Raw genomic sequence first — 22,756 nt, forward strand, 5'->3', positions numbered from 1 at the left:
GGCTGCTCTCTTTTCTTTTGGTGTTATATGTCTTGTTTAGTTCCATCATTACAATAAAGCTAGTTTCTGAAGTGTCTGGATGCTTGTGTGTAACCTTTATTTGTTGGAAGTTCCTTGAGTTTAAATATTATCTAACTGACTTATATAAAAGGTGATATAATAAAGGCATGTTAGCAAAGCCTGATCTGAGCAAGCTGATGCAAGTAACTTGATGAAAATAATCTTGGAGGGTCTTTCAGATGCTACAATAATTAACAAACAATGTTTAATCTTTCCTAGGCTCACAGCATTACTGTAGATCCTTTCAGAGAAATACCCCATCATCAAGGAAGAGATTTCAGATTTCTTAACACACCTTAGTGAGAAGGAGAAAGTCCCTGCAATGAACAGAAGACTGATGTGCTAAATTTTCCAGCTAGTGTCTTGTGTAACAGAGGACATGTGCATTTCCTTTGAGCCTTTCAATCCTCAGGATGCCTGTATTGCTTTTTTCTTTTTTTTGAGTTGTCTGACCAGAGGTTAGATTAAAAATTAGAGCAAAAGGAAGTAAGTGGTTGAGATGTCTGTTCTATTTACAGAGTCAAGATGCTGCTGCACTTTCTTCTTGGGCATTCCTTCTTTTCTTTCCTTAACAAATTGTTGTTCTACCTATAGAGGCAAGTCAGTTATGTTTAGGCCATGATGACTTAATCTCACTTTTTCATGTTTCCTCAGTGTTACAGATGTTCTTGTTTATCCAAACATCAGTTATATATACAATTCATACTTTTAAACAGTGGTATTTCCTCTTTAGCTGCTGTTTTAACATTTCTCCATTTTTAAGTCTGTCTGCTTATTGCAGTTAGTCTCTTGTAAATGTTGCCTGTCTCTACTTTTTCTTCTTTGATTCTTTTGAGATAGAATTCATTCATTGCTTTTACTTATTCTGTTCCAGTCATCAATAACTATGGGAACTGCTGGGTAAACTTTGTTTACAGGATGTAATGTCTTCCCTGCCAGGCCAAGCATGATTATAGATGCTGATAAGTTGGTAAGACTGCTCCCATTTCTTGAGTTTTGTGAAATAATGCCTGTAATTTTACCAATTAATGATATTTTGAAATATCCAAGCCGTCAAAGTTTCAACATGAAAAGATGTACTTAGGTGATGAAAGAATTATTTTATACCTCTTAGTGTAGATCCAAATAGGAAGATCAAAGATGAGACTGGGATTGAATTCTGTCCACAAATCAGAGCCTTGATCAGGTCCATAGCTATTAGTGCAGTGTGTCTTCACAGTCAGGGATTCTTCCTTCCATCAGAGAGCCACCAATTTAAGTAAATGAGGCTGAAAGCTGGAGAAGGAAGGAGAAGGAAAACTTAGTAATTTGCCCAAATTCTGCAGGTGAGAATAGAACCAATTTCTTCTACTTGAGAACTAACCCTTACTTCTTTTTATGAGTGTTCAAGGATTGGTAATCCAAGGCAAACCATTTGCAAAGCATATTTTATATCTGTACCGTTAATAAGATTTCTGGGTTTTGTAAATGGCCATTGAGTACTGCATTCTTTTGAGTAAATGAAAGCATTTGTAAATCACTTTCCTGGCTTAGTATTTTTCTTTGCCTGCAAGTTTACTGACTAGCGGTACGGTACTATGGTATAGATTCTGAGAAAGCAGAATGCTTTTCCTTTGGAGTTGCAGGTTGATTTCATACAGCTGCAGGTAAGTTTGGTGCAGTTTCTTCAGAAATCTCAGCTGAAAAATGACAGAATTCCAATCTGTCTTCAATGATGAGTCCAAAATATCCTCTTGCTCTCACGAGAGCTTCCTCCTGTACAATACATATGGACATTGACAGAGGAATGAAGAGGAACTGACAAAAAGTATCCCATGCCCCATGGAACTTTATGGTAACCCAGATCTTATGTTGAGGATTAAATGAAAAGATGTCTGTCCACTGGTTTGCTTCGGTAGCATCAGAAGCAGGAACAACACAGTGAAGAGCTGTTCACCATCTGGTACTTTTGGAAGTGCAGGATGTATAGCTATGATGGTGTTATACACAGGCACATCAGATGTGGACAGTGAATTTCCTAGAGCAAATGCTGGGCACCAAATATTCTACATTGCAAGGGTGCACATAGGCAGACTTGCAGTACTGTGTGTTTCTGTGACCCACCATGACAAGTTCTTCCAGATCCTAATCTGACCCTTTTATTCATGATCTGAGACTTATGGCTAGTTTCATGCAATGTTTACCAAGCTACTAAATGTTTTCTTTAGGCTTGCTAGAATTTGGCAAGTAGGAGGCCCTGTAGGCTCTAGACGAACCACAGACCATTGGGCAGAACCACCTTGGGGTGGGTTGTGGGCATCCAACTTGGGAGTACGTTTTTCTTGTTGACACATAGATGAATAAACACAGTTGCAATGCTTTCCAGCTGCTTCATGGTGATGTCTATTAGTTATGACATAATCACTAGTATACTACCAGAATTGCTCCACAACAGTAGGCTGTTTACTGAGGAATGGCTGGTGGCCTGCAAGACATAGTATTATACTTGCATTTGAGATTTTAACTTCTTAGAGACCACACAAATTTCTATATTTAGTTAGGGATAATTAATTAATGAAAAAAATCATGTGGTAAAGGAGCCCAATTGGTATCTACAGAATAAAGCAGCTGCTGCTCTACGATGAATGCCAGGTTACAGAAACCATGGCAATGGTACACTTGATTGAGGTGAGCATCACAGCGATCAGTTTGCCTCTGAAAAACACAGCTGTGGTCTCTCAAATGCTGTTAGTCTCCTTTACCTGTCTGAGGAAAGATAATCCACAGAACGATTAGAAGCTGAAGTCTTAAGCTTTGGGTTTTGAAGCCTAGATTTTTGAGCTACAATGCCATAAACTTTAGCACCAGCCCATAGAATTCCTCTCTGAGCACTGGAGAGGACATCTCTGAGCTGTTCAGCACAGGTTTCTTTTCAAATGGAGACATACTGTAGTGTATTTGTGGAGGTGATGACTGTGTTGAATTGCAAATTAACTTTTTTTTCGGTGGCAGTAGCTTTCTATGTAAATTTTAATCACATTATATATGTTGAGAAAGAGAGAACTTTTCCTAGGAAAACCCCTTTCTATTTGCAAATTAATTGCAGTGATTATGAAGATAGCAACTGGGTGATCTTGCTTGTTGTGGATGCTCTGTGTTTTCCAAAGGGTAGGAAAAATGTCAAGTATGGTTTGGCTGGGGCAAAGGACTAATGTGAAAAGGACAGCATAGTTCATCAGAATGTCTCGTGCACTTCTCTTTTGCCCTTCCTTTGTATCAGATCCGTTTTGCTTTGGATTTTTTTTTTCTTGCTGATAATGATTTTATTGATTTCCTTATCAAAGAACCCAGCCCTGCATTCTAGGGAACAGCAGAAGACTGCATTGTCATTGTGCCTGTGTGCTGACATAGCTGTTGACAGGATGTGTACCTTCTGTCAGCATGGGCAGGTAGGCTTACACTTAGGTGAGAGGGAGAGTAAATGCAGATTTGCACTGTTGCATGCATTCATAAAAGCAAAGATTCACTAACCACTAGAGTGCCTGTTGAAATCCAGCACTGAGCAAATAGTTGTCTGGGTGAAAAATGATTTCTGATTGCAATCTAGTAGAAAAGTCCTTTCTAAAGAATGTCTTCCAAGGTTCGTAATGGCTGCAAGGCTCAGTAACAAGATTAGGCCTTAGAGGTGCCAGTTCTTTCATTTAATTTTTCAGGGGTACATCTTTCACATCTCACTCCAGTGTAGCTTTTGCCTTTTGCTAGCAGCATCACCACTGTCAGCCACTGGCAGGATTTTAGAATATTTGTTCTGTTGTGTTCCTTATTGCTTTCCCTGTGACTTTTCACCCCTGTCCCTGCTGTTGCACTGTTCATTTTTTGTTTTGGGTGTTTTTTTTTCCCCTGCAGAAGGAGTTACTAGCAGTTAGAAACACAGGTTTTGGACTCAGAATTACAACCACTTCATCTGTTTATTTGCTCCATAAAGGCAGCAAACAGGAAGCTAATCTCCATTCTACAAAGGCAAAAGGTGAGCCTCTTAATCCTACTTGTTTACTTCCTTCCTGGGATGCCACCTGAACGAAAGAGGGGAGTTGTGACTATGTAACTCGCCTCCTATGTTTGCAAGATATGGTAGGCATCTGCAACTTTCTGTCACAAGCTATTGCAAATAGTGGTGAGAGTAGCAAAGTTCATTTCCAGCTGCTTACTGTGCAGAAAAATGCAATAGCCAGGATTTATGATGGTGTCTGCTGGGAGACTGCAGGAACAAAGTGCCCAAATATACTTCCCTTTGCTGCCAAGGGTCATCAGCTGTTAACTTCTGATATTCTGAATTTTCTTGATGTGTATTTCATATCTTGGTTGTTTTGTTTATGGTGCCAGTGCAGTCAGCTTTGGTACAAAATGGACAGGAGAAATATGTCTATAAGAATTTTTTTTCTGTTTATTTAGGGGGTGAGGTTTTTTGAACTGAGTAAATCATGCTGTATTTTTACTGAACATCTCTTTGTCCACAAGATTTCTGAGCATTGGAGGTGTTGAGGAGCAGGCACTAAGTAGTCCTGCAGCAGTGAGAAGAGACCCTCGATCCTCCCAAGGCAGGAAGGGAAGCAGGGCATATGGTGGGTGTGACACCACTTCTACCTAAGCATGTTACAAGTTGTGACACAGGTGTTACTGGTGCCTTTTAGCCTGTAACTGAGCATTCAACAGTGAGACCAGTAAAGGCCTTATGAGCCAAGAAGTAATTGCTGTGACTTGAAGTGCTGCTCATGATTGTGAGTCTGCATGGGTTCTGGCTTATTTAAACTGTTGAAGCCATCAACCCAATTGAAGAAAGGTACTTTCTATCTGAAGCATTTGACCCCTTTCAGGCACTGTGTCATAGAATCATAGAATCATCATAGAATCAACCAGGTTGGAAGAGACCTCCAAGATCATCCAGTCCAACCTATCACCCAGCCCTATCCAGTCAACTAGACCATGGCACTAAGTGCCTCATCCAGTCTTTTCTTGAAGACCCCCAAGGACGGTGCCTCCACCACCTCCCTGGGCAGCCCATTCCAATGGGAAATCAGTCTCTCTGTGAAGAACTTCTTCCTAATATCCAGCCTATACCTACCCTGGCACAACTTGAGACTGTGTCCCCTTGTTCTATTGCTGGTTGCCTGGGAGAAGAGGCCACCCCCCACCTGGCTACAATGCCCCTTCAGGTAGTTGTAGACAGTAATAAGATCACCCCTGAGCCTCCTCTTTTCCAGGCTAAACAGGCCCAGCTCCCTCAGCCTCTCCTCATAGGATTTGCGCTCCAGGCCCCTCACCAGCTTCGTTGCCCTTCTCTGGACATGTTCCAGCACCTCAACATCTTTCTTGAATTGAGGGGCCCAGAACTGGACACAGTACTCAAGGTGTGGCCTGACCAGTGCTGAGTACAGGGGAAGAATAACCTCCCTTGTCCTACTGGCCACACTGTTCCTGATGCAGGCCAGGATGCCATTGGCTCTCTTGGCCACCTGGGCACACTTCTGGCTCATCTTCAGCTTACTATCTATCAGTACCCCCAGGTCCCTTTCCTCCTGGCTGCTCTCCAGCCACTCTATCCCCAGCCTGTAGTGCTGCTTGGGGTTGTTGTGGCCAAAGTGCAGAACCCTGCACTTGGCCTTGTTAAATCTCATTCCCATTGGCCTCTGCCCACCCATCCAGCCTGTCCAGGTCCCTCTGCAGGGCTCTCCTACCTTCCAACAGATCCAGACCTGCTCCTAGCTTGGTGTCATCTGCAAACTTACTGATGCTGGACTCAATGCCCTCATCCAGATCATCAGTAAAGATATTGAACAGGACTGGGCCCAGTACTGATCCTTGGGGAACACCACTAGTGACAGCTGCCAACTGGATGTGGCACCATTCACCACCACTCTCTGAGCTCTGCCATCCAGCCAGTTCTTGATCCAGCACAGAGTGAATCTGTCAGAGAGCACTGAGGCAGTTCTGTATGGAAAAATAGTATTTCTGTTGATGTTGAGAAAACTCATCCTTCCCAAATCAGCAAAAAAAGGAAGTTTTTTTTCTTTTGACAGCAAGCTTGTGTCTTTTCATTCTGTGGACTTGTGAAGAACTTCCTTGGTTTTCACTGGAATCAGATGAGGCAAGCGAGGATGGAGAAACAGTCCTGTGTGCTGTGGCTGCTCTGCTGTCGGGCAGTGCTTGCAGGCAGCTGCTCCATGCATGTGGTTTTTATATCTTTTGTTTATTTTCCTGGCAGGAAGCTGCGTGTCAGAGCCATGTGACAGCCCTCCCCCGCCTTTCGTGGCTCAAGTCCCAGGACACTGGGCTGGCTGTAGTGCAGCAGAGCTGGGTACAGGCACAGCCCAGTACAAGGAGTGCTGGCCGCCCAGTAGGAATCAAGGCTTGGAGCAGGAGAGAAGGCGGTGGTGATGGAGGTCCTCCAGGCAACAGCAAGGGAACTCCAGCTGCTGCACTTAGGGGCCTGGGCCATCACTCTGCTGTTGACAGTTGTGTCCTTGTGGTCCCTGCCCTCCTTTAGGAATTACTGCAGGCAATGGTGGGTGATGAAACCAGTCCCAGGTGTCAGTCCCTGCTTTCCTGTCCTGGGAAATGCTCCATTATTTGATCGCAGTGGACAAGGTAAGTGCAACTCATCTTGTAGCCCAGCTGTGAGGTCCCTACACTATGTGGGGCTTTGCTGGAGGAGCTAGCACTCTTGAGGTACTTGGGTGGCCAAGCTGTGCCTGGCTGGGATGGAGTTGTGGGGTGTACTGTTGTGTCTGAAGATGTGGGCAACCTGCAGTGGGGAACTGTGTGAGAGCAGAATGGTTCAGTCTGGAGAAGAGGCTGAGTGAAGACCTCATCACTCTCTACAGCTACTTGAAGGGAGGTTGGAGTGAGGAGTGGTTAGGAGCTTGGTGGCAAGTGGCAGGATTAGAGGAAATAGTTTCAAGCTGCACCAGGGGAGGTTTAGGCTGGATGTTAGGAAATATTTATTCACTGAAAAGGCTATCAAACATTGGAATTCACCTGCCCAGGGCAGTGGTGGAGTCACTGGAGGTGTTTAAGCAGGGTGTAGACCTGGTGCTTGGGGACATGATTTCGTGTTCACCCTTCTGTGCTGGATAAAGGGTGGGACTGGATGATCTTTGATATCTTTTCCAACCAGATGTATTTTGTGTGAGTCTGTGGCAGGGAAAAATGAGGAACTGCATGAATGCAGGGTTATTATCAGTCAAACATTAGCTGGAGATTCAATCTGACAGTGGCTTCCAGATGGTAATGCTGGATTCAGATCTGTTTCCAGTTGTTGATGAGGTGCAGCATGAGGCTGTGGAGTGCATTTTTGCAACAGGGAAGCATGCTGGATCTTGGTCAGGAAGTGTTGTTTTGCAGTGTGGAACCCTGTGTTTCTGTGGCTGTTAGCTGCAATCTAAACAAAGCTTTTAGCTTGCAAAGGAAAAATACTTTAACAAATATCTTCCCCTAAGTGGCTATGTGCGAGGGACTTAGCATGCTGAGTTGCTGGGTCCTTTTCAAAATTAGCAGTGCCTTAGATTTATGCATTAGATGCAAAAGAACTTATGAGAGTCTTTACATTGCATCCCTCAATGACACCTTCTTTTTGCCAGGTACTTGAGAGGGCATGAATGTGCTACAATTTCCCTTTCTTTTTAGAACTCTGTTTTGCATAGGAACATATTTCTTGAGGAGACTGTGTGGGAAAGTTGGATCAGCAGACTCTTCTAGGTGTGTTTCTGTTACCTGTGTATGGCAGTCTGCTTGATGGACATGTTTCTGACTGTACTGTCAGGTGTGCTGCCAGAAGAGAGAATGTTACTGGGTCAGGGGAGCACGATGAAGCCAAGAACGAGAACAGCTGACACATAGGATAGTGCTGACACATGCTAAGATGTGGTCCCTCTGTTCATGAGGGTACACACTCATTCCTTTATCTAGATCCAAGTCCATATCTACAGATTTGAGAGGTCTCTCTTTGGTGGAAATGAGGGCAAGCAGCTTTCCCTGAAGTTGAGTTTGGGGAAGCAGTAGCAACGTCATAGTCAGGATGTGAATATAATGCTGAGAGACAAATCTTTAGTTTTCCTCTTTTTTTCCCTCCTTCTTAAATCTTCCTTAACAAAAATGCACAAATTATTGCTTCTCTCTGCAGAAAGCAATTTGATGGAGACTCTTACGTTCTATGGGGTTGCTAATCACCTTTGTTATCAGGAGTCCCATTGCCTTCATACTTCAGTTGAGTTGGTGGCTCTGTGCCGTTGTTCTTGTTTGTTTATGTATAATAAATAAACAGAGTGGAGTTTGTGACCATTAAAAACCAAGTTGTTAGAAAAAAAGAGGAGATTTTATAGCAGCATGAAGAGTGACTTTTCGGCTGTGTGGTTTTATTGATACCGGTAGACAAATTCTGGCAGATTGTGATATTGTAGTCATGATGATGTTAGGGGAAAGTATTTTTTTAAAAAAAGCAAAATAATCTTACACTCTTAAGATTTTGAGATGAAGTATCATTGGAACTCCACCCAAGATCAGTGAATGCTGTATTTGATTACCTATTAGGAAAACAGGGCTTATTTCATCTGATTTGAAGACCTTTGGATATTTGACTGCAGCAGCCTAGGAATCTGATTTCTAAAAAGGCAAAGGGTTATCTAATCCTTCAACATCCTGATAGCAGTCACCTCCTCTAGAACTGTAAAATGAACTTAATTGCCCTCTGTGATGAAATAGCTGGAGCTGTAAGGGAAATGCCGTAAATGGTGTTTAATTTGATGCAGAGAGGTTTTTGAGATTATCTCTCCTACTTTCTGTATAAACTGGCAGGAGACAGACTGGATAAGTGGGTAATAATGTGGATAGAAAATTGGCTGGAGCCTGCTAGGAAATCTGGCAAATGGACAATAGTGGTATTTCTCAGATGATCTGTGGCATAAATGATCTTACGAGTATCTATGGGGTCACTGTGGATTTGGCATAAGTGATGACTTGCCCTGCAGTAGGATTTCTGAAGGGGCAAGAATGGAGTTTAATCTTGGAGCTGCCAGGTGTCAAAAGGCCCTGCTAGAACTGCAAACAGGCTATGGGAGAGTGAGAGAATTTGAGCATGTTGAAGTAAGAAGTAGTTTGCTGGCAGACAAAGAATAACAGCATTTCTTAAGGAATGTAGTTATCGGAAAGTAGACATTTCAAGTGATACTGGTTACTGTGCAATGCTCTGCTGTTTCTGTGCACAGCATCACTTGTTTGTGCACCACAGATACACATGCCAGTGAGGTCTCAAACACAACAAGGCTTAATGCTGTACTTGGAGAGTAAAGAAGCATCTGAATACAAACATTTTGTCTGGAGTCAGATAAGGCAAAGTATAAGCATAGTCTTTATAAAGTTTAATTTGACTCTAATGGTCACAAAGTACATTGCAATATAGAAAGTGCCTACTGCAGTGCTTTCAGACTACTTAAATCAGGCTGCCTTATTTACAACTAGGAGGAATGTCTCTAGAATAGAATGCTTTCAAGAGTTCAGCCATAAAGAAATTCTCTTGCTCTACAGCTAATCACTAGGTGCAAAATATGCTGCTTGATCATAGTAGCAGGGTAAAATGACAATAAAAATGCAATTACAGAGGCTATGGTGAAGAGGGTTCATTACACAAGTGTTGCTTATTCAGCAGGGCTCTCTTAAAAAAATATTCTAATCTGCTTTTTCCATTCCAGGTTTTTTTAAACAACTACAAAAACACAGTGAAGAGTTCAGGAGTTTGCCATTGCTTAAACTTTGGGTAGGACCATTACCTGTTGTGATCTTGTATCACCCTGACAGTGTGGAGGTGAGTGTGCTTGCCTTTTGTCTATTCTACTGTCACACAAAGCACTGTCCAACCTGTTAGTTTCTATTCTCTCAATGCAATTTTTGCAAAAAAGGGATTGGACTAATTTTACTTGAGACTGTCCTCTGACCCACTGCTGAAGAAAGGCTGAAAGTGGAAGAGTATAAAAAAGCCTGGTTGTGGAAAAAAATGAACACCAGAGATGTTAGCTAAAAACAACACTAACTCAGTATGTTTTATGGGAAAAAAAAGCAGCTCCTTTAGCTTTACATATGTGCAGGCTTCTGCTCCCAAGAACAAAGCAAGCAGTCAGCAGGGAAGATGAGAAAACAGAAATAAGGATAGAACATTATTAAATGCGGGTTGCAATGCATTTGCCTGTTTGATTTCTCTATTACGACTTGGCGAGTCTGTCTTGATGCCATGAAGTGTAGCCCTTAGTTTTACTGCTGACAGTGAATATCCAAAACTGGGAAGACAGAGATGTTTCTTTTGTTGTAGTGATTCAAGAGATTGTATTTCTTGTAAGTTTGGTTAGGGCTGGAAACCATTGGGTTTTCTTTGAGCTGTTTGTGACTTCATAACATGGATTTGTCATTTTTTTCTGAGAGGAGAAGATCAGAGGAGTGGGAGTAGTAGTTTTTGAGTATTTAATTGTTTCTCAGGATTGGTATTTTTACTGAAGACTTGAGAGTGTGAACTCAATGTTTCCCCTGTGTACCAGCTTGTACTAAAATATTGTGCATTTTACCAAGGCTTTTGGGATGTTTTTGTGAGGAAACTGAGTTTGTGTGAAGTAATCTCAGCTGAAGAGACCTCTCTCCATTTAACAAGTGATGTTTTTCCCTTTCCTTTCATTTTTCTGACAGGTTATTCTGACCAGTTCAAAACATATAGAAAAATCATACATGTACAGATTCCTGCATCCGTGGCTGGGCACGGGACTTCTGACAAGGTATAGTGAACAAAACAATAGGCTATGTGATAGGAAGAGGTGACAGGAATGCTGTGTGGATTGTTCAACAGAGTTGTAGATGAGAGCTGTAGAAGTCTTATTCCTTCTTAATGGTCTTGGTTGCTCGATAATGGCACTTTCTGACAAAAAGACTCTGGCATTATCTGTTTCTAGGCAGATTTGGCCATTGTTAACTTATTTTGTCCAAAGGCTTGAAGTGAATGCGAGCTTTGGGAAGTTGAATCCTATAGCAAACAGTCTGCACTATACTAGATGTTTTGAATGTTGTGATGTAGTGGAGAATGGTTAGACTGTAGCAGAACTGAAACTGTGTTCATTTACTTATCTCAGCTGGTGATGCCTCAAACCAGTAGGATGGATCTGAGGTTGATAATACTTTGGGGTATAATGGAAGACTATCCACACTGCTCTTCTTTTCCCTCCTGAAGTGGAGGCTTGTAAGAAGTGAGCCTGGACAAAAGTGGAAGTCAGGAGTGGAGAGAGGAAAAAAGCAGAAATATAAGGACTTGGTGTCCTCTGTCCTGAAATGATCAAGGAAATTGTGGTCTGAATGTTGTAGATACTCAAGCTAGAGCAAAGTGATTGTATAATGGCTCTGACACTTTATGCCTCTTCTGTGTTTGTGTGGATTCCCCTGTTAGCAGTGCAGCTTTGTTGCCTGTTTGGAGCCTTGTGCTTTATGATGACACCTTGGTGTTCTAAATGCAGCTGTGATGATGTAGTGGGGTAGGCAAAGGCTTATGACGAAGCATGAGGAATGTCTTTTATGCTGAGTTTTATTCATGACCCTTAAGGAGGCAGTAATGCAGAGAGTTGAAGTTTGTGGGCTTCAAGTGTTGGCTGTTAGTCTTCTTCCTTACTGATTGTTTTGTCTCCAGCAGCCTTTTAAAGACAGTTTGTCTTCATTACACTGGAAACACCTAATGGAGAGTGATCCAGTCTTTGCTGATCAAGGATGGTAAGAGTAGACAGTAAGCAGATAAGCTGTCTTGAGGAATGCTCCAATAGCATGTTAATGGGAGAAGTGGTGTGATGGTTCACCCAGCAAGCTAGCTGAGTGCCTGTGGAGCATGTGATTCTCAAAGAACCCCCAGGAAGCTGGTGTTAACCTTCTGTGGGTCCATGCTCTTTCACAGATATGGGCGATGGATGCCTGTCTTCAAGGAAGGACTTTGTAGCCAGACTTTGAGACAGTGATTTGCATAATCTCTGTGGACCCCAGATCTCTGCTATCCTCATTTCCTAGTCAGTGGTTGAAAGCAAGCACAGGTGATGATTTACAGAGACAAATGGATGAGCTGAGGATGCTGAATAGCTGTTTTGCCCTATAGATGGCTTCCTTCTGCTAGATCCTCCTGAGCCTGTGCACTGAGCAACCACAAGGCTGTATTGCCTGAAGGTTTATTGACATCACCTTTTATAGAAAGCAACTACAGAAGTGGTGACTTGTGCTTGGAAGAAAGCTCTCCTTCTGGGAAGAGCTGTAGACAGCTTGAAGAGTCCAGCTGCAATTGATGGTGAGGCTTTTATTTCTGACTAGGAGTTTTTAACATTTCCTTTCTTCCTGTTAATTTTGCAGCACTGGAGACAAGTGGCGGTCACGCAGGAAGATGATAACTCCCACATTCCACTTTGAAATCTTAGCTGACTTTCTCGAGGTTATGAATGAACAAGGAAGTATTTTGTTGGAGAAACTTGAGAAGCATGTTGACAAGGAACCATTTGATGTCTTTATAGACATCACTTTGTGTGCCCTTGATATCATCTGTGGTAAGTCCTCTTCAGTTAGTTTGATGGGACTCTGAGTGATGCAGAGGCTGCTGAGTGCATTGTGCCTTGCTGTGAATTTTCATGCTCTGGAGGCCAACTTTTCTCATAGGGTGTCTTGTGTGTATCTGAGCAGTTTAAGTCTGGGTAGGGCAGAGGTAGAGGTAGCATTTTGAAGCAAGAGTGTTTTGAGGAACAAGGTTCATTGGGCATGAAAATGTGAAATAAATATGTCACATGTAAAGTGATGTATGTTTTCACTTGTTGAAAGGATGGTGTGCTGATGGTCAGAGGCTGGGAGCAGTAGTAACCTACTGTGCACAGGGATACTGCATTTTACTTTGCACTCATGAGCCGGTGATGATTTTCTCTTCTAGAAACGGCGATGGGCAAGAATGTGAGTGCTCAAAAGAATAAGGATTCTGAGTATGTTAGTGCTGTCTACAGGTAAACAGACGTTTTCTTTGGCTAGTTTGTAGCTGGACTGGAGTTGCTCCTGCTGCTGGTGTCAGAAGTTCATCTGCTTTGAGCCAGAAGGGAGGGCATGGAGATCACAGATGAGGCTAGAAAGCCAATAAGGCAAGAAAAACTCCCTGCAGATACTGACGCATTTTCTGGTATGAGTATATGCAGTGGGAGCCTGAGGCTTTGAAGAGGTCATTCAGTTAATCCATTGGTACTGGAAGTTATAAAAAGTGAAAAGGAGCTATAACATTTCATGTCAGCATGACTGGCAGAACTGGGAGAGTGCTGTTTTAGGCAGCATATTAAAGCTGAGACCCTCTGCTCTGCAGTTCACTGAAGTATTTCCACCACTCAAATTCTATATAATTGTCCAAAGGATTAGGAAAAGCATGGTCTGTATTCCTACCACTGTAGTGTATCATCCTTGATGTAGCTGCCTATCGCCTCTAGCCTCTGATGGGGCTTATTGTTACCAAAAATGGGTGGAATTAGAGGATTATAGTTAGTTCCATAGCCTTTCCCATATGGTACCACAAGTCATCTGACCCAGCATCAGGGTAAATGTAATAATTACTTTGCGAAGTCTTTCTGCAGCTGAAAGTGTGTGCAAGAACAGAACAGCAATGACAGATGGACTCCAGTAGCGTTTTAGTATACGCCAGGTCTCGTAATATGTACCTTTCATAGACTTTTCATGTGGAGTCTGGCATATATAGTATCCAGATAGCTAAGTAAGAATGTAATGTATTCAGATGACTGTGGTCATGGAGCCAATGTTTTGAAGTCCAGATAAAAGTAGGTTTTTTTCAGGTTGTATGTGTCCTTTCAGTATGGTCATTGCTTTACTCAGGTGGAGTGGAACTGAACTACATGACTTAGTTTGCTTGTTTAAAGATGATTCCTAATAAATGAGACTCTGCTGTCCCCTTTAGAGATTAGTGCTTAAAGATACAATTAATCATGATGGTGCTGGGGCGTGTTACAGAAAATCTGAGATTATTTAAGATCAGGGAACAAATATGAACAGCCTTCCTTTTCGATTAATGAGTTTAAACCCACACAATATGTTACTTTTCATTTCATTGAGGAAGATAAACTTTCTTGGTTCTCAGTTTGTTGTAAGTTCATTTTTTGTCAAGAAATGCTAAATGATGCGCTTGTTATGCCCCTAGGATGAGTGATCTAATCCATGCACGACAGAAGAGCCCTTGGCTTTGGCCCGATTTTCTCTATAAGCTGTTCAGGGAAGGAAAAGACCATGAGAGGAGCCTGAAGATCCTTCACAATTTTACAGATACAGTATATATATATATTTTTTTCCTTTTTAAGTAGTACTTTTTAGTTATTGTAGAACAGTCCTGAACTCAGAAGGCTTCCAAATGGAAATGAGGTTCACCTTCCTTGACATCACAAAATCACAGAACGTTAGAGGTTGGGATGGACCTCCAGAGACCATTGAGTGCAACCTTCCTGCCAAAAGCAGGATCACTTAGGGTGGTCCACACAGGAATACATTAAGGAGGGTTTTGAGAGTCTTCAGAGAAGGAGACCCCACAACTCCCCTGGGCAGCCTGTTTCAGTGTTCCATCACCCCCACTGTAAAGAAGTTTCTCCTCATGTTGAGGTGAAGCCTTCTGTGTTCAAGTTTGCATCTTTTGTTCCTTGTCTTATTACTGTGCACCACTGAAAGGAGATTGCCCCCCTCTGCTTGACTCCTACCCCTCAGATATTTATAGGCATTGATCAGATTGCCTCTCAGTCTCCTCAAGGCTAAACAACACCAGGTCTCTCAGTCTCTCTCCATAGGGGAGATATACATAAGTACTCTGGTAATCCTCGTGGCTCTCCATTGGATTCTCTCAATCAGATCATTGTCTCTCTTGAACTGGGGAGCCCAAAACTGGATGCAGTACTCCAGGTGTGATCTCAGCAGGGCAGAGTAGGGGGGAAGAAGAACGTCCCTAGACCTGCTGGGCACACTTTTCTGGATGCACCCCAGGATGTCACAAGGGCATGTTGCTGTCCCATGGAGAATTTGCTGACTCCAAGGTCTTTCTCCATGGAGCTGCTCTACAGCGAGGCAACTGCTAACCTGTACTGATGCCTGCTATTATTCCTCCCCAGATGCAGGACCCTGCAGTTGTCCTTACTGAACTTCATGAGGTTTGCCTTCACCCAAATCTCCAACCAGTCCAGATCTCATTGGATGGCTGCACAGCCTAATGGGATGTCAGCCACCCCCTCAGTTTTGTATAATCAGTGAACTTGCTAAGGGTACACTCAACCCCCTCATCCAGGTTGTTAATAAAGATATTGAACAAAACTGGGCCCAGTACTGGGAAGCACCACTGGCCACAGGCCTCTAAGTTGACTCTGCCACCAATCACAACCCTCTGAACTCTGTTGTTGAGCCAGTTTTCAATCTACGTCATGGATTTGCGTCTCTTAAAAGGACAACTCTCTCTCTTTGTGATGTTGAGGAATTCCCTGAAAAGAAGAAAACAGCTGACTTTCCTGCAGGAGCTCTGCTATATTTAAGTAAAACAGTATACTACTCCAAGCAGTAACAGGGCTTTCAGGTCCTTAGCAACTGAAAGAAGCCACAGACATTCACTGAACTCTTGTTCTGTCTCAGATATTTCATATCTGAATCATCTGCAACAGCTCACTGCCAAGTTTACTGCCACAAACATTGAGCTCTCTGCTTGATAATGTTACTTGGCCCAGTCCTCAGAAATGGAAGCCTTTATTAATTTTCCCCTATTTGGCCCTGACTACTGAGATGTGCAAAAACTTGCATGTCTCCACTGGCAGTGAGACTCAGAAACCATTCATCATAGGTCACAATGGTTTGGCCACAAAATGCAGTGTTCTCCCACCATGTTAGACTGCAGGTAACACCCCTTTCCCTCACCAAATAGTCTGTGTGCTGTTCTTGCCAATCATTGCTGTCCCAGATCTACTGTTAGGATATCTGGAACAGGTGTATGTACTGTAGGATGCACGAAACAGCAATATTTCATTGTATCAATGTCCACAACAAAAGAAAGAATCCGTGATTTGTTGTTACTATTGCTGGCATTCACAACTGGCTTGTTCCAGATATTCTGGATGTGTTTAAATTTCTTGATGATTGACAAGTTGTTTTAATAATTTGGCTATTTTCTTGATCACAGACGATCCATTCAAAGTTCATTCTATTTGGGACGAGATGAGTTTCACCTGCTAATGCAAAAAGTCAGTTAAAGTCCATGAGCTAATGCTGGTGGCTGTGCTGACCAGCACACACAGACTTCTTACAGATGGGTGTTGTTTTAACAAGCTGGGATAAACCTGTGATGACAGTGCAGACTATGTGCGTGGGTTGTGTGCGTTGTATCTAACAAAACCATTCTAATCTCAGGTCATTGCGGAAAAAGCTGCAGAACTTGAAAGGACCAAGCAAATGGAACATAATACTGATAGCAACTCCAAAGGAAGTAGCAGCAAAAAGAGAAAAGCTTTCCTGGACATGCTGCTGAACGCAACAGATGATGAAGGCAACAAATTGAGCTACAGGGACATTCGTGAGGAAGTGGATACTTTCATGTTTGAGGTACTCAAGGAACATGTTGGTTTATTTGATGGGGATTTTTTTGGGTGATGGTTGTTGTTTGTGGTGCTGTGTAGAGGGGGTGTGGTTTTGTTTGGTTTTGTTCATGATTTTGATTTGGGTGGGTGTTTTTCCTCTTTTTTTTTTTTAAATTTCTTTCCCTTTTCTGGAACTTGAGATTAATCATTTGCAGCTACTGATTCTTCCTTCTCTTAGTCCAGGAGACTGCTTTTAGTGTGAAGTTATTTTAGCTCTGAAGGCCTAAGAGAAAATTTCTGTAGCACAGAAACATTTGATTTAGAATTGTATGCCCCAGTAATATCTGAAGTAATAAGCATGTGCTAGACCTTGTCTATATCAGCAGGCGTTACTCATGAAAGCAGATGAGTAGTAAGAGCTTAGTGGCTGACATGGCCATGGACTCTGAGCTTTGTTGCAAACTTCATTAATACTAAAGAGAGCTCAAAATGGTTCAGAGTTTTGCCTTGCATTTTGTCAGCTCTCCTTTTATTTTGTTTGTTGCCATGTTGACTGTTAATTCAGAGACATGTTACTATGGCTGTAGTCTAGAGAAACTCTTTTCCCATGTCACTGTTCTTCTACCAATAGCTGAATTTTGAAGAGGTGCAACATTTTGAGTTTTACAACAAATGCACTATTTAACTATCAGAATCCTTTACTGATTGGCTTTTCCTTTGCCCTTTGTTTCTTTGCCCTTTCCCTTTCTTCTGTGCTAAGAACTGTAGTAGCTCATCTCCTTTTGATAGGAAACCAAGAAATATTCCCTCGTACAGCCACTCTACTGTGTCTCGTTAGACCCTTTTCTGGATAGTTTAATACCATTTTTCTTTGATGGTTTTTTAAAGGTTACAGGTTGTACCTCTTATGTGGTATTCATTGGCCTCCAGGTGTTCTGTTGATAACTGGTCAGTAGCCAAAAAGGTAAATAAACATCTGTATATTTGATGTACACATCAGCTACATTCTTCATTCTTGATTAGTTTCTCTTGGGGTCGTGGAACTAGTAAGTCTCACTTTTCATTCTGACTGCACATCTAAAGCCTGCTTGTGTACAGGAATAGAGTTGAAGTGAATGTTTTTGTGAATTTGGACCTCTAGGGCCATGACACGACAGCAGCTGCCATCAACTGGGCCCTGTATTTACTTGGACGCAATCCTGAAGTCCAGAAGAAAGTTCACAGAGAATTGGATGAGGTGTTTGGTAAGTTTCTATTCCACTGTCGTGGAAAGCCAAAATAGGCCAAAATTGGCCTAAACATGTCCTGGCTTGCCCAGACATGTTTTCTGCTCTCCCTCTCTCCTGTTGTTGGGGAAAGCAAGGGTGGGAAAGGAAAACAAAGGCCCTGATGCCTTCCAGTCTCTTTCTGTCCTTCCAAACTTGTAAACAGGGTACCCACGTGTTTGTACACTTGTTTGTGTTCTGCCTTAAAAATGTAAAAGTAAGCCCTGACTTTACCTAATATGGTCAAGTTTTGCAAACTGCCATTCTGATTGGCTAATCTGTGGCCAAGGAGCCATTAGTCTTGGGCTGCATTGATAAAAAGAGATGAGCAGGTAAAAACAATGTCCTCTGCCTCATTGCGCCTCTGCCGTTGGATCCTCTCATGCTCTACCTGCCACATAATAACAAGCCCTTATACTTTGGGTTTGTCTACCTGGGAACTGCCTTGCTTCAAGTTTACCAGGGACTAGGCATTAAGTGCCTTCATGTGATAGGCTTGCTTAGCCAGTGTGACATTGTGCCTGTCTGCACATCTGCAAGACATCCTGCCGCACCTCTGCAAGCCTTCATGCCAAGGGCAGGTCTGAGATTATCTGCCTCTCTCCCAGCTCCCTGTTAGAGCCTGAGAAGAACTAGAAGCCTTAGCAGCTGACAAGACATTGACAGAACTCCCTGTAAGTGTTTGGAGTTAGCCCCAGGAATCGGGAGATAGTACTTTTGTGAGTAAATATTCAAAAGTCTCTTTGTAACTGAATCAAAATGCCTTCTGCCTTAAGCAGAAAGGAGTTTCTCAAGTCCCCTTAGTGGACAAGCAATATAATTGACCGCAAGAACCTCTTTCCAGTTCTAGTAGTTTAATGTTTGTTATATTATTGCTAGGTATTTCTTACGTATTCTAGACTCTGTTTTCCTATGTGTAATGTTTTCATGTCTGTTACAAAGAACCTATTATTAAAATTGTGGTCAGTAGTAAGAGTCCTGAATATTAAAATGAATAAACAATACTGATTTTTTGGAAATAAATCCTTGCACCATACTACTCTAACGTCGACCTTTGCTGGGATTGTGGTTGCATTCGTGAGTGGGGATGTAGCACCTTATAAGGCTAGATATAGAAGAGGAGATAGGAGATAGGAACATGCCTTGTGGCCCTTTTGGAGCTTTCAATAGCTAGAGGTGATTGGCGTGGGTATTGGAATGTCTCTACAGCCAGTCTTATGGGGGAAGGTACGCATGTTCAATATATGTGTAGCACAACCTTTTACATGGTCTTGGTGAGTAGTGACAGTTCCTGTAAGGACCTGGAGTGAGTTTGTTTAACTTAAAATGGGGTATTTTGGTCTTACTCATCCCTCTTTTTTTTTGCCAGGCAACACTGAATGCCCTGTTACAATGGATGATTTGAAGAATCTTCGATATCTTGACTGTGTTGTGAAAGAAGTCCTTCGACTCTACCCTTCAGTTCCAATGTTTGCCCGTACCTTGAGAGAGGATTGCTGTATTAGTAAGTCGTGTCCTGCGTTTGCCACTTGCTGTTTTGCTAACATGTCCTCAGTGAGGGTGTTTCCCTACATTAAAAAAAAAAAGTTGTTTTTTTGTTATTGTTGCTGTCTAAAAGAAGTCACTTTCTGCTCTTCTGACCCTTCTTGTCTCTTTTCCTTTCCTCTTTAGGAGGGCATGAGATACCAAAAGGTACAAATGTTGTTGTTTTAACTTATGCGCTGCATAGAGACCCTGAGATCTTCCCTGACCCAGAAGAGTTCAGGCCTGAGCGATTCTTCCCTGAAAACTCGAAGGGACGGCACCCATATGCTTATGTGCCCTTCTCAGCTGGTCCCAGGAACTGCATTGGTAGGTAGCTGAAGAGAAAGCCTTTGTAATGTGACAATGCTGCTTTGGTGTGATAGCTGAGGCAAAAGAAAGTGTGTGAAAAATGTAGATCTTGATGTACCTGCTGGTTGTGTGCCTGCTTCTTCCTTCTCTGTTCTTCCGAATTCTGCTGTCTCCTCTGCAAGCCTGGTGCTTGAACATTTTGTTTCTTTCCAAAACATTCCTTTCCTCCCAGGAAGTAGTCATATTACTGCCTCCTCACTTGCCTATTAAGCCTGGCAGTATAGCCAAGACAGCAAGAGAAGGCAAATGCCTTGCACTTGTATTGCTCTGGAAATACCTCATCTGTATACCTCACAATCTCAGCTGTGTGTCCCAAACATGCAGTCTGCAGCTGTTGTATTCTTTCCCTCTTTCTGATGCCATTGTTGCTCTGGTGTTTTCATTGTTGTCCCAGAACTTAGCTCTTCAGGTGTCACTGAGGCACTTGGTATGTGTCTGTACTTAGAGTGTGGTTGTTTATATTGTACAATGAAGGTGTTGAGATGGGGAACATTCAGCAACTACCATGCCATTTACAAGAATAGGCTTTGTTCTTTTCTTTGTTTTTAATTTTATTGGAAATGGGTATCCTTTCCTTAAGAACAGCAGACTAAGATTTCTCAAGTTCCAAGGAGGAATCTAATTTAATGGTAGCTGTCTAGCTAGTTCCTGCGTGTATAGGTGTTGGAATGGTACAGCTGTTGGAACTTGAAATAGTGGAACATAAGCCATGGACAACACCCAAACAATCACAGCTAGTTTGGGTCAGCTGTTCTGGTTGTGCTCCCTCCTGGCTTCTGGTGCATCTGCTTGCTGGCAGAGCATGGGAAGCTGAACAATCCTTAGCTTAGGGAAAGCACTACTTAGCAACAACTGAAACATCATTGTGTTACCAACATTATTCTCACACTGAATCCAGACCGCAGCGTTGTACCAGCTGCTTGGAAGAAAATTAACCCAGCCGAAATGAGGACCATGTGTACAGGTACCTGTCTGTGCCTGTTACACAGAAGGGAGCACAGAAGAAGTTCTGTTCCTTTTTTCAGTTTAGTTTGAGTGAACTGTTTGGATTGTGACACTGTATTGCACTTTTTCTTGCTCTGGTCTGTCAGCCGTTCTACTCTGCCTAGTCCACACATGACAAGGCTGTGTTTTGTATTAATCTTATGTAAATTGTTGCAAGTTCCCTTTTTGCTGTTTGAATTCTGTGTGCTGTGGGAAGGAGAATGTGCTGTGGATTGTCCCAAGAAGGATGGAGTTGTCACACAGAGAAACAAACCCCCTTGGTTTCAGTAGTATCCATATAACCTTGATTTTGGACTAAAGCTAGTTCTGCTCTCGAGGCAGTCCTTGCAGAATGTGTTCCAAGGGTTGCAAATGCAGCAACTGTTGATGCAACCTGACAGTAACGTCTTTATTTTTGCTGCCTTGTAATTCATAGGTCAACGCTTTGCACAAATGGAGGAGAAAACTCTTCTAGCTCTCATCCTGAGGCGCTTTTGGGTGGAGTCAAGTCAATCCCCAGAGGATCTTGGCATGGCTGGAGAACTGATTCTTCGTCCAAATAATGGCATCTGGATTAAGCTGAAGAGGCGGCCAGATGTTGAAACAGAATGAAAGGAAACACAAATTTTATTTTTCCAAAACCTTCCAATCTATTTAGGCTGAGATATGTTTTTAAATCAGATATTTGGATAGCAGTCCAGGAAATAGTTGAAGCTAAAGTCCTTGCTGATTGTGTCACTAAAGATGTTGCAGTAGTCCTAAATTGCTCTCTTTTCTAATTCATGTGAAATTTGTGTTCGTCTTTCAAGTGCAAGTCTTTAAACATTAAATCTTAGTGCCTTATCTACTCGGATGAGACTGTGCTATTGTAACAGTGAAAAATCCCTTACACTGTGGTAGTAACAACACTAATGCATCTCATGGAGTGATCTGATTGTATTCCACATTTGCAAAGTAACTGATAGTCTCAAGTCTTCATATAGCTTTCAGGCATCTTTTATTCTGAAGAGTACAAGTGATCAATTCTTTCACTTGGCACACTTTTTTCCCCATTTTGATGATGGGTTGTAAAAGTGGCCCTGTTAGTGCAGAGACGACTCATGGGGAGCTGTGTAGATAGCATAGCCCTGATTTGGCCATAAACCGTATGAGGCAGTGCTGCATTATTCAGAGAACTGAAACGTGAGCTGAGCCTCCAAGTCCCTCAAAAAATAGTATGCCCTGAGTCTTAGTTTCAACCACTACTCAGTTGCTGAAGGAGGATAAAGAGAAGCTGAGGGGTTTCAGGTTCAGCCAACTGAACCTGTGTATACAATCTTGAGATCAGCAGAAGTGAAAAAGCACAGAAGTGAGCCCCACCTGTGGTTAAAAAGAGATAACAAGAAACTCCATTACACTGCCAAATAAACATTTCCAGATGGTATTACCCACTCAGGCATAGTCTTGCCCACAGTTGCATAAATCAGGGAATAAAAGCCCTAAGACTTGGGTTAGGAATGGAGACTTGCTTCTCCAGTGCTACACCTTGCCTGTGTTGAGACCCTTCCCTTTGGATCAGGACACCAGCCAAGGTCACTTTGCTAGTATTGAGAGCACTTACCTGGAGGGGCAAGCAAATACATTAGCATGCTGTAAATTCATAACCTCAGGTGATTAACTGGGACACCTATAACTTTTAATATGCTTTTGAGGTTGCTAAAGCTTATTCTTGATTTTAAGTTGCAGTAATGCATTCTTCAAATGTATCTGTGAAAACCTGTAACAGTGCTGTATCAGAGCTGTGCACCAAGTTCACATTAATCATTTGTTTGGGCCTTACACTTAAACCTTCAAACAAAGCTGAAATAAATTGTTTGCTTGAACCTTGCAGTCTGATTTCTTGTTGTTGCATCGATCTTTATGGATTCTTCTCTTTTGTCTGTTTCCTTGTGCCTTTAATGG

The 22,756-nt window shown here is 42.4% G+C and overlaps 2 protein-coding genes across 4 annotated transcripts in view; both read left to right on the forward strand.

Annotated features, from left to right (window-relative positions):
* FAM149A (family with sequence similarity 149 member A) overlaps positions 1-1,579 on the forward strand; it is a 28,351-nt gene extending 26,772 nt beyond the window's left edge. For all 3 annotated transcript variants that reach the window (XM_064149020.1, XM_064149019.1, XM_064149018.1), the window contains exon 14: positions 280-1,579. In XM_064149020.1, the coding sequence (XP_064005090.1) occupies positions 280-350 (71 nt within the window). In that variant the 3' untranslated portion in view covers positions 351-1,579. The remainder of the gene's footprint in view (positions 1-279) is intronic.
* Positions 1,580-6,116: 4,537 nt separating this feature from the next.
* LOC135178261 (cytochrome P450 4V2) lies at positions 6,117-22,677 on the forward strand. The gene is made up of 11 exons (XM_064149021.1): positions 6,117-6,684; positions 9,783-9,895; positions 10,765-10,850; positions 12,451-12,641; positions 13,016-13,085; positions 14,276-14,402; positions 16,507-16,698; positions 17,815-17,917; positions 19,308-19,442; positions 19,610-19,789; positions 21,252-22,677. Exons 1-11 carry the CDS (start codon positions 6,474-6,476, stop codon positions 21,425-21,427), a joined length of 1,584 nt encoding a protein of 527 aa, XP_064005091.1. The 5' UTR covers positions 6,117-6,473; the 3' UTR covers positions 21,428-22,677.
* The last annotated feature ends 79 nt before the right edge of the window (positions 22,678-22,756 follow it).

Source organism: Pogoniulus pusillus, chromosome 9 (genome assembly GCF_015220805.1).
Source record: "Pogoniulus pusillus isolate bPogPus1 chromosome 9, bPogPus1.pri, whole genome shotgun sequence".
Taxonomy (NCBI): domain Eukaryota; kingdom Metazoa; phylum Chordata; class Aves; order Piciformes; family Lybiidae; genus Pogoniulus; species Pogoniulus pusillus.

Coding starts and splice junctions, on each gene's coding strand:
- LOC135178261 (XM_064149021.1), top strand. CDS start 6,474: ATGGAGGTCCTCCAGGCAACAGCAAGGGAACTCCAGCTGCTGCACTTA. Junction 13,086..14,275: donor TATGTTAGTGCTGTCTACAG/GTAAACAGACGT, acceptor TTATGCCCCTAG/GATGAGTGATCTAATCCATG. Junction 17,918..19,307: donor AGAATTGGATGAGGTGTTTG/GTAAGTTTCTAT, acceptor TTTTTTTGCCAG/GCAACACTGAATGCCCTGTT.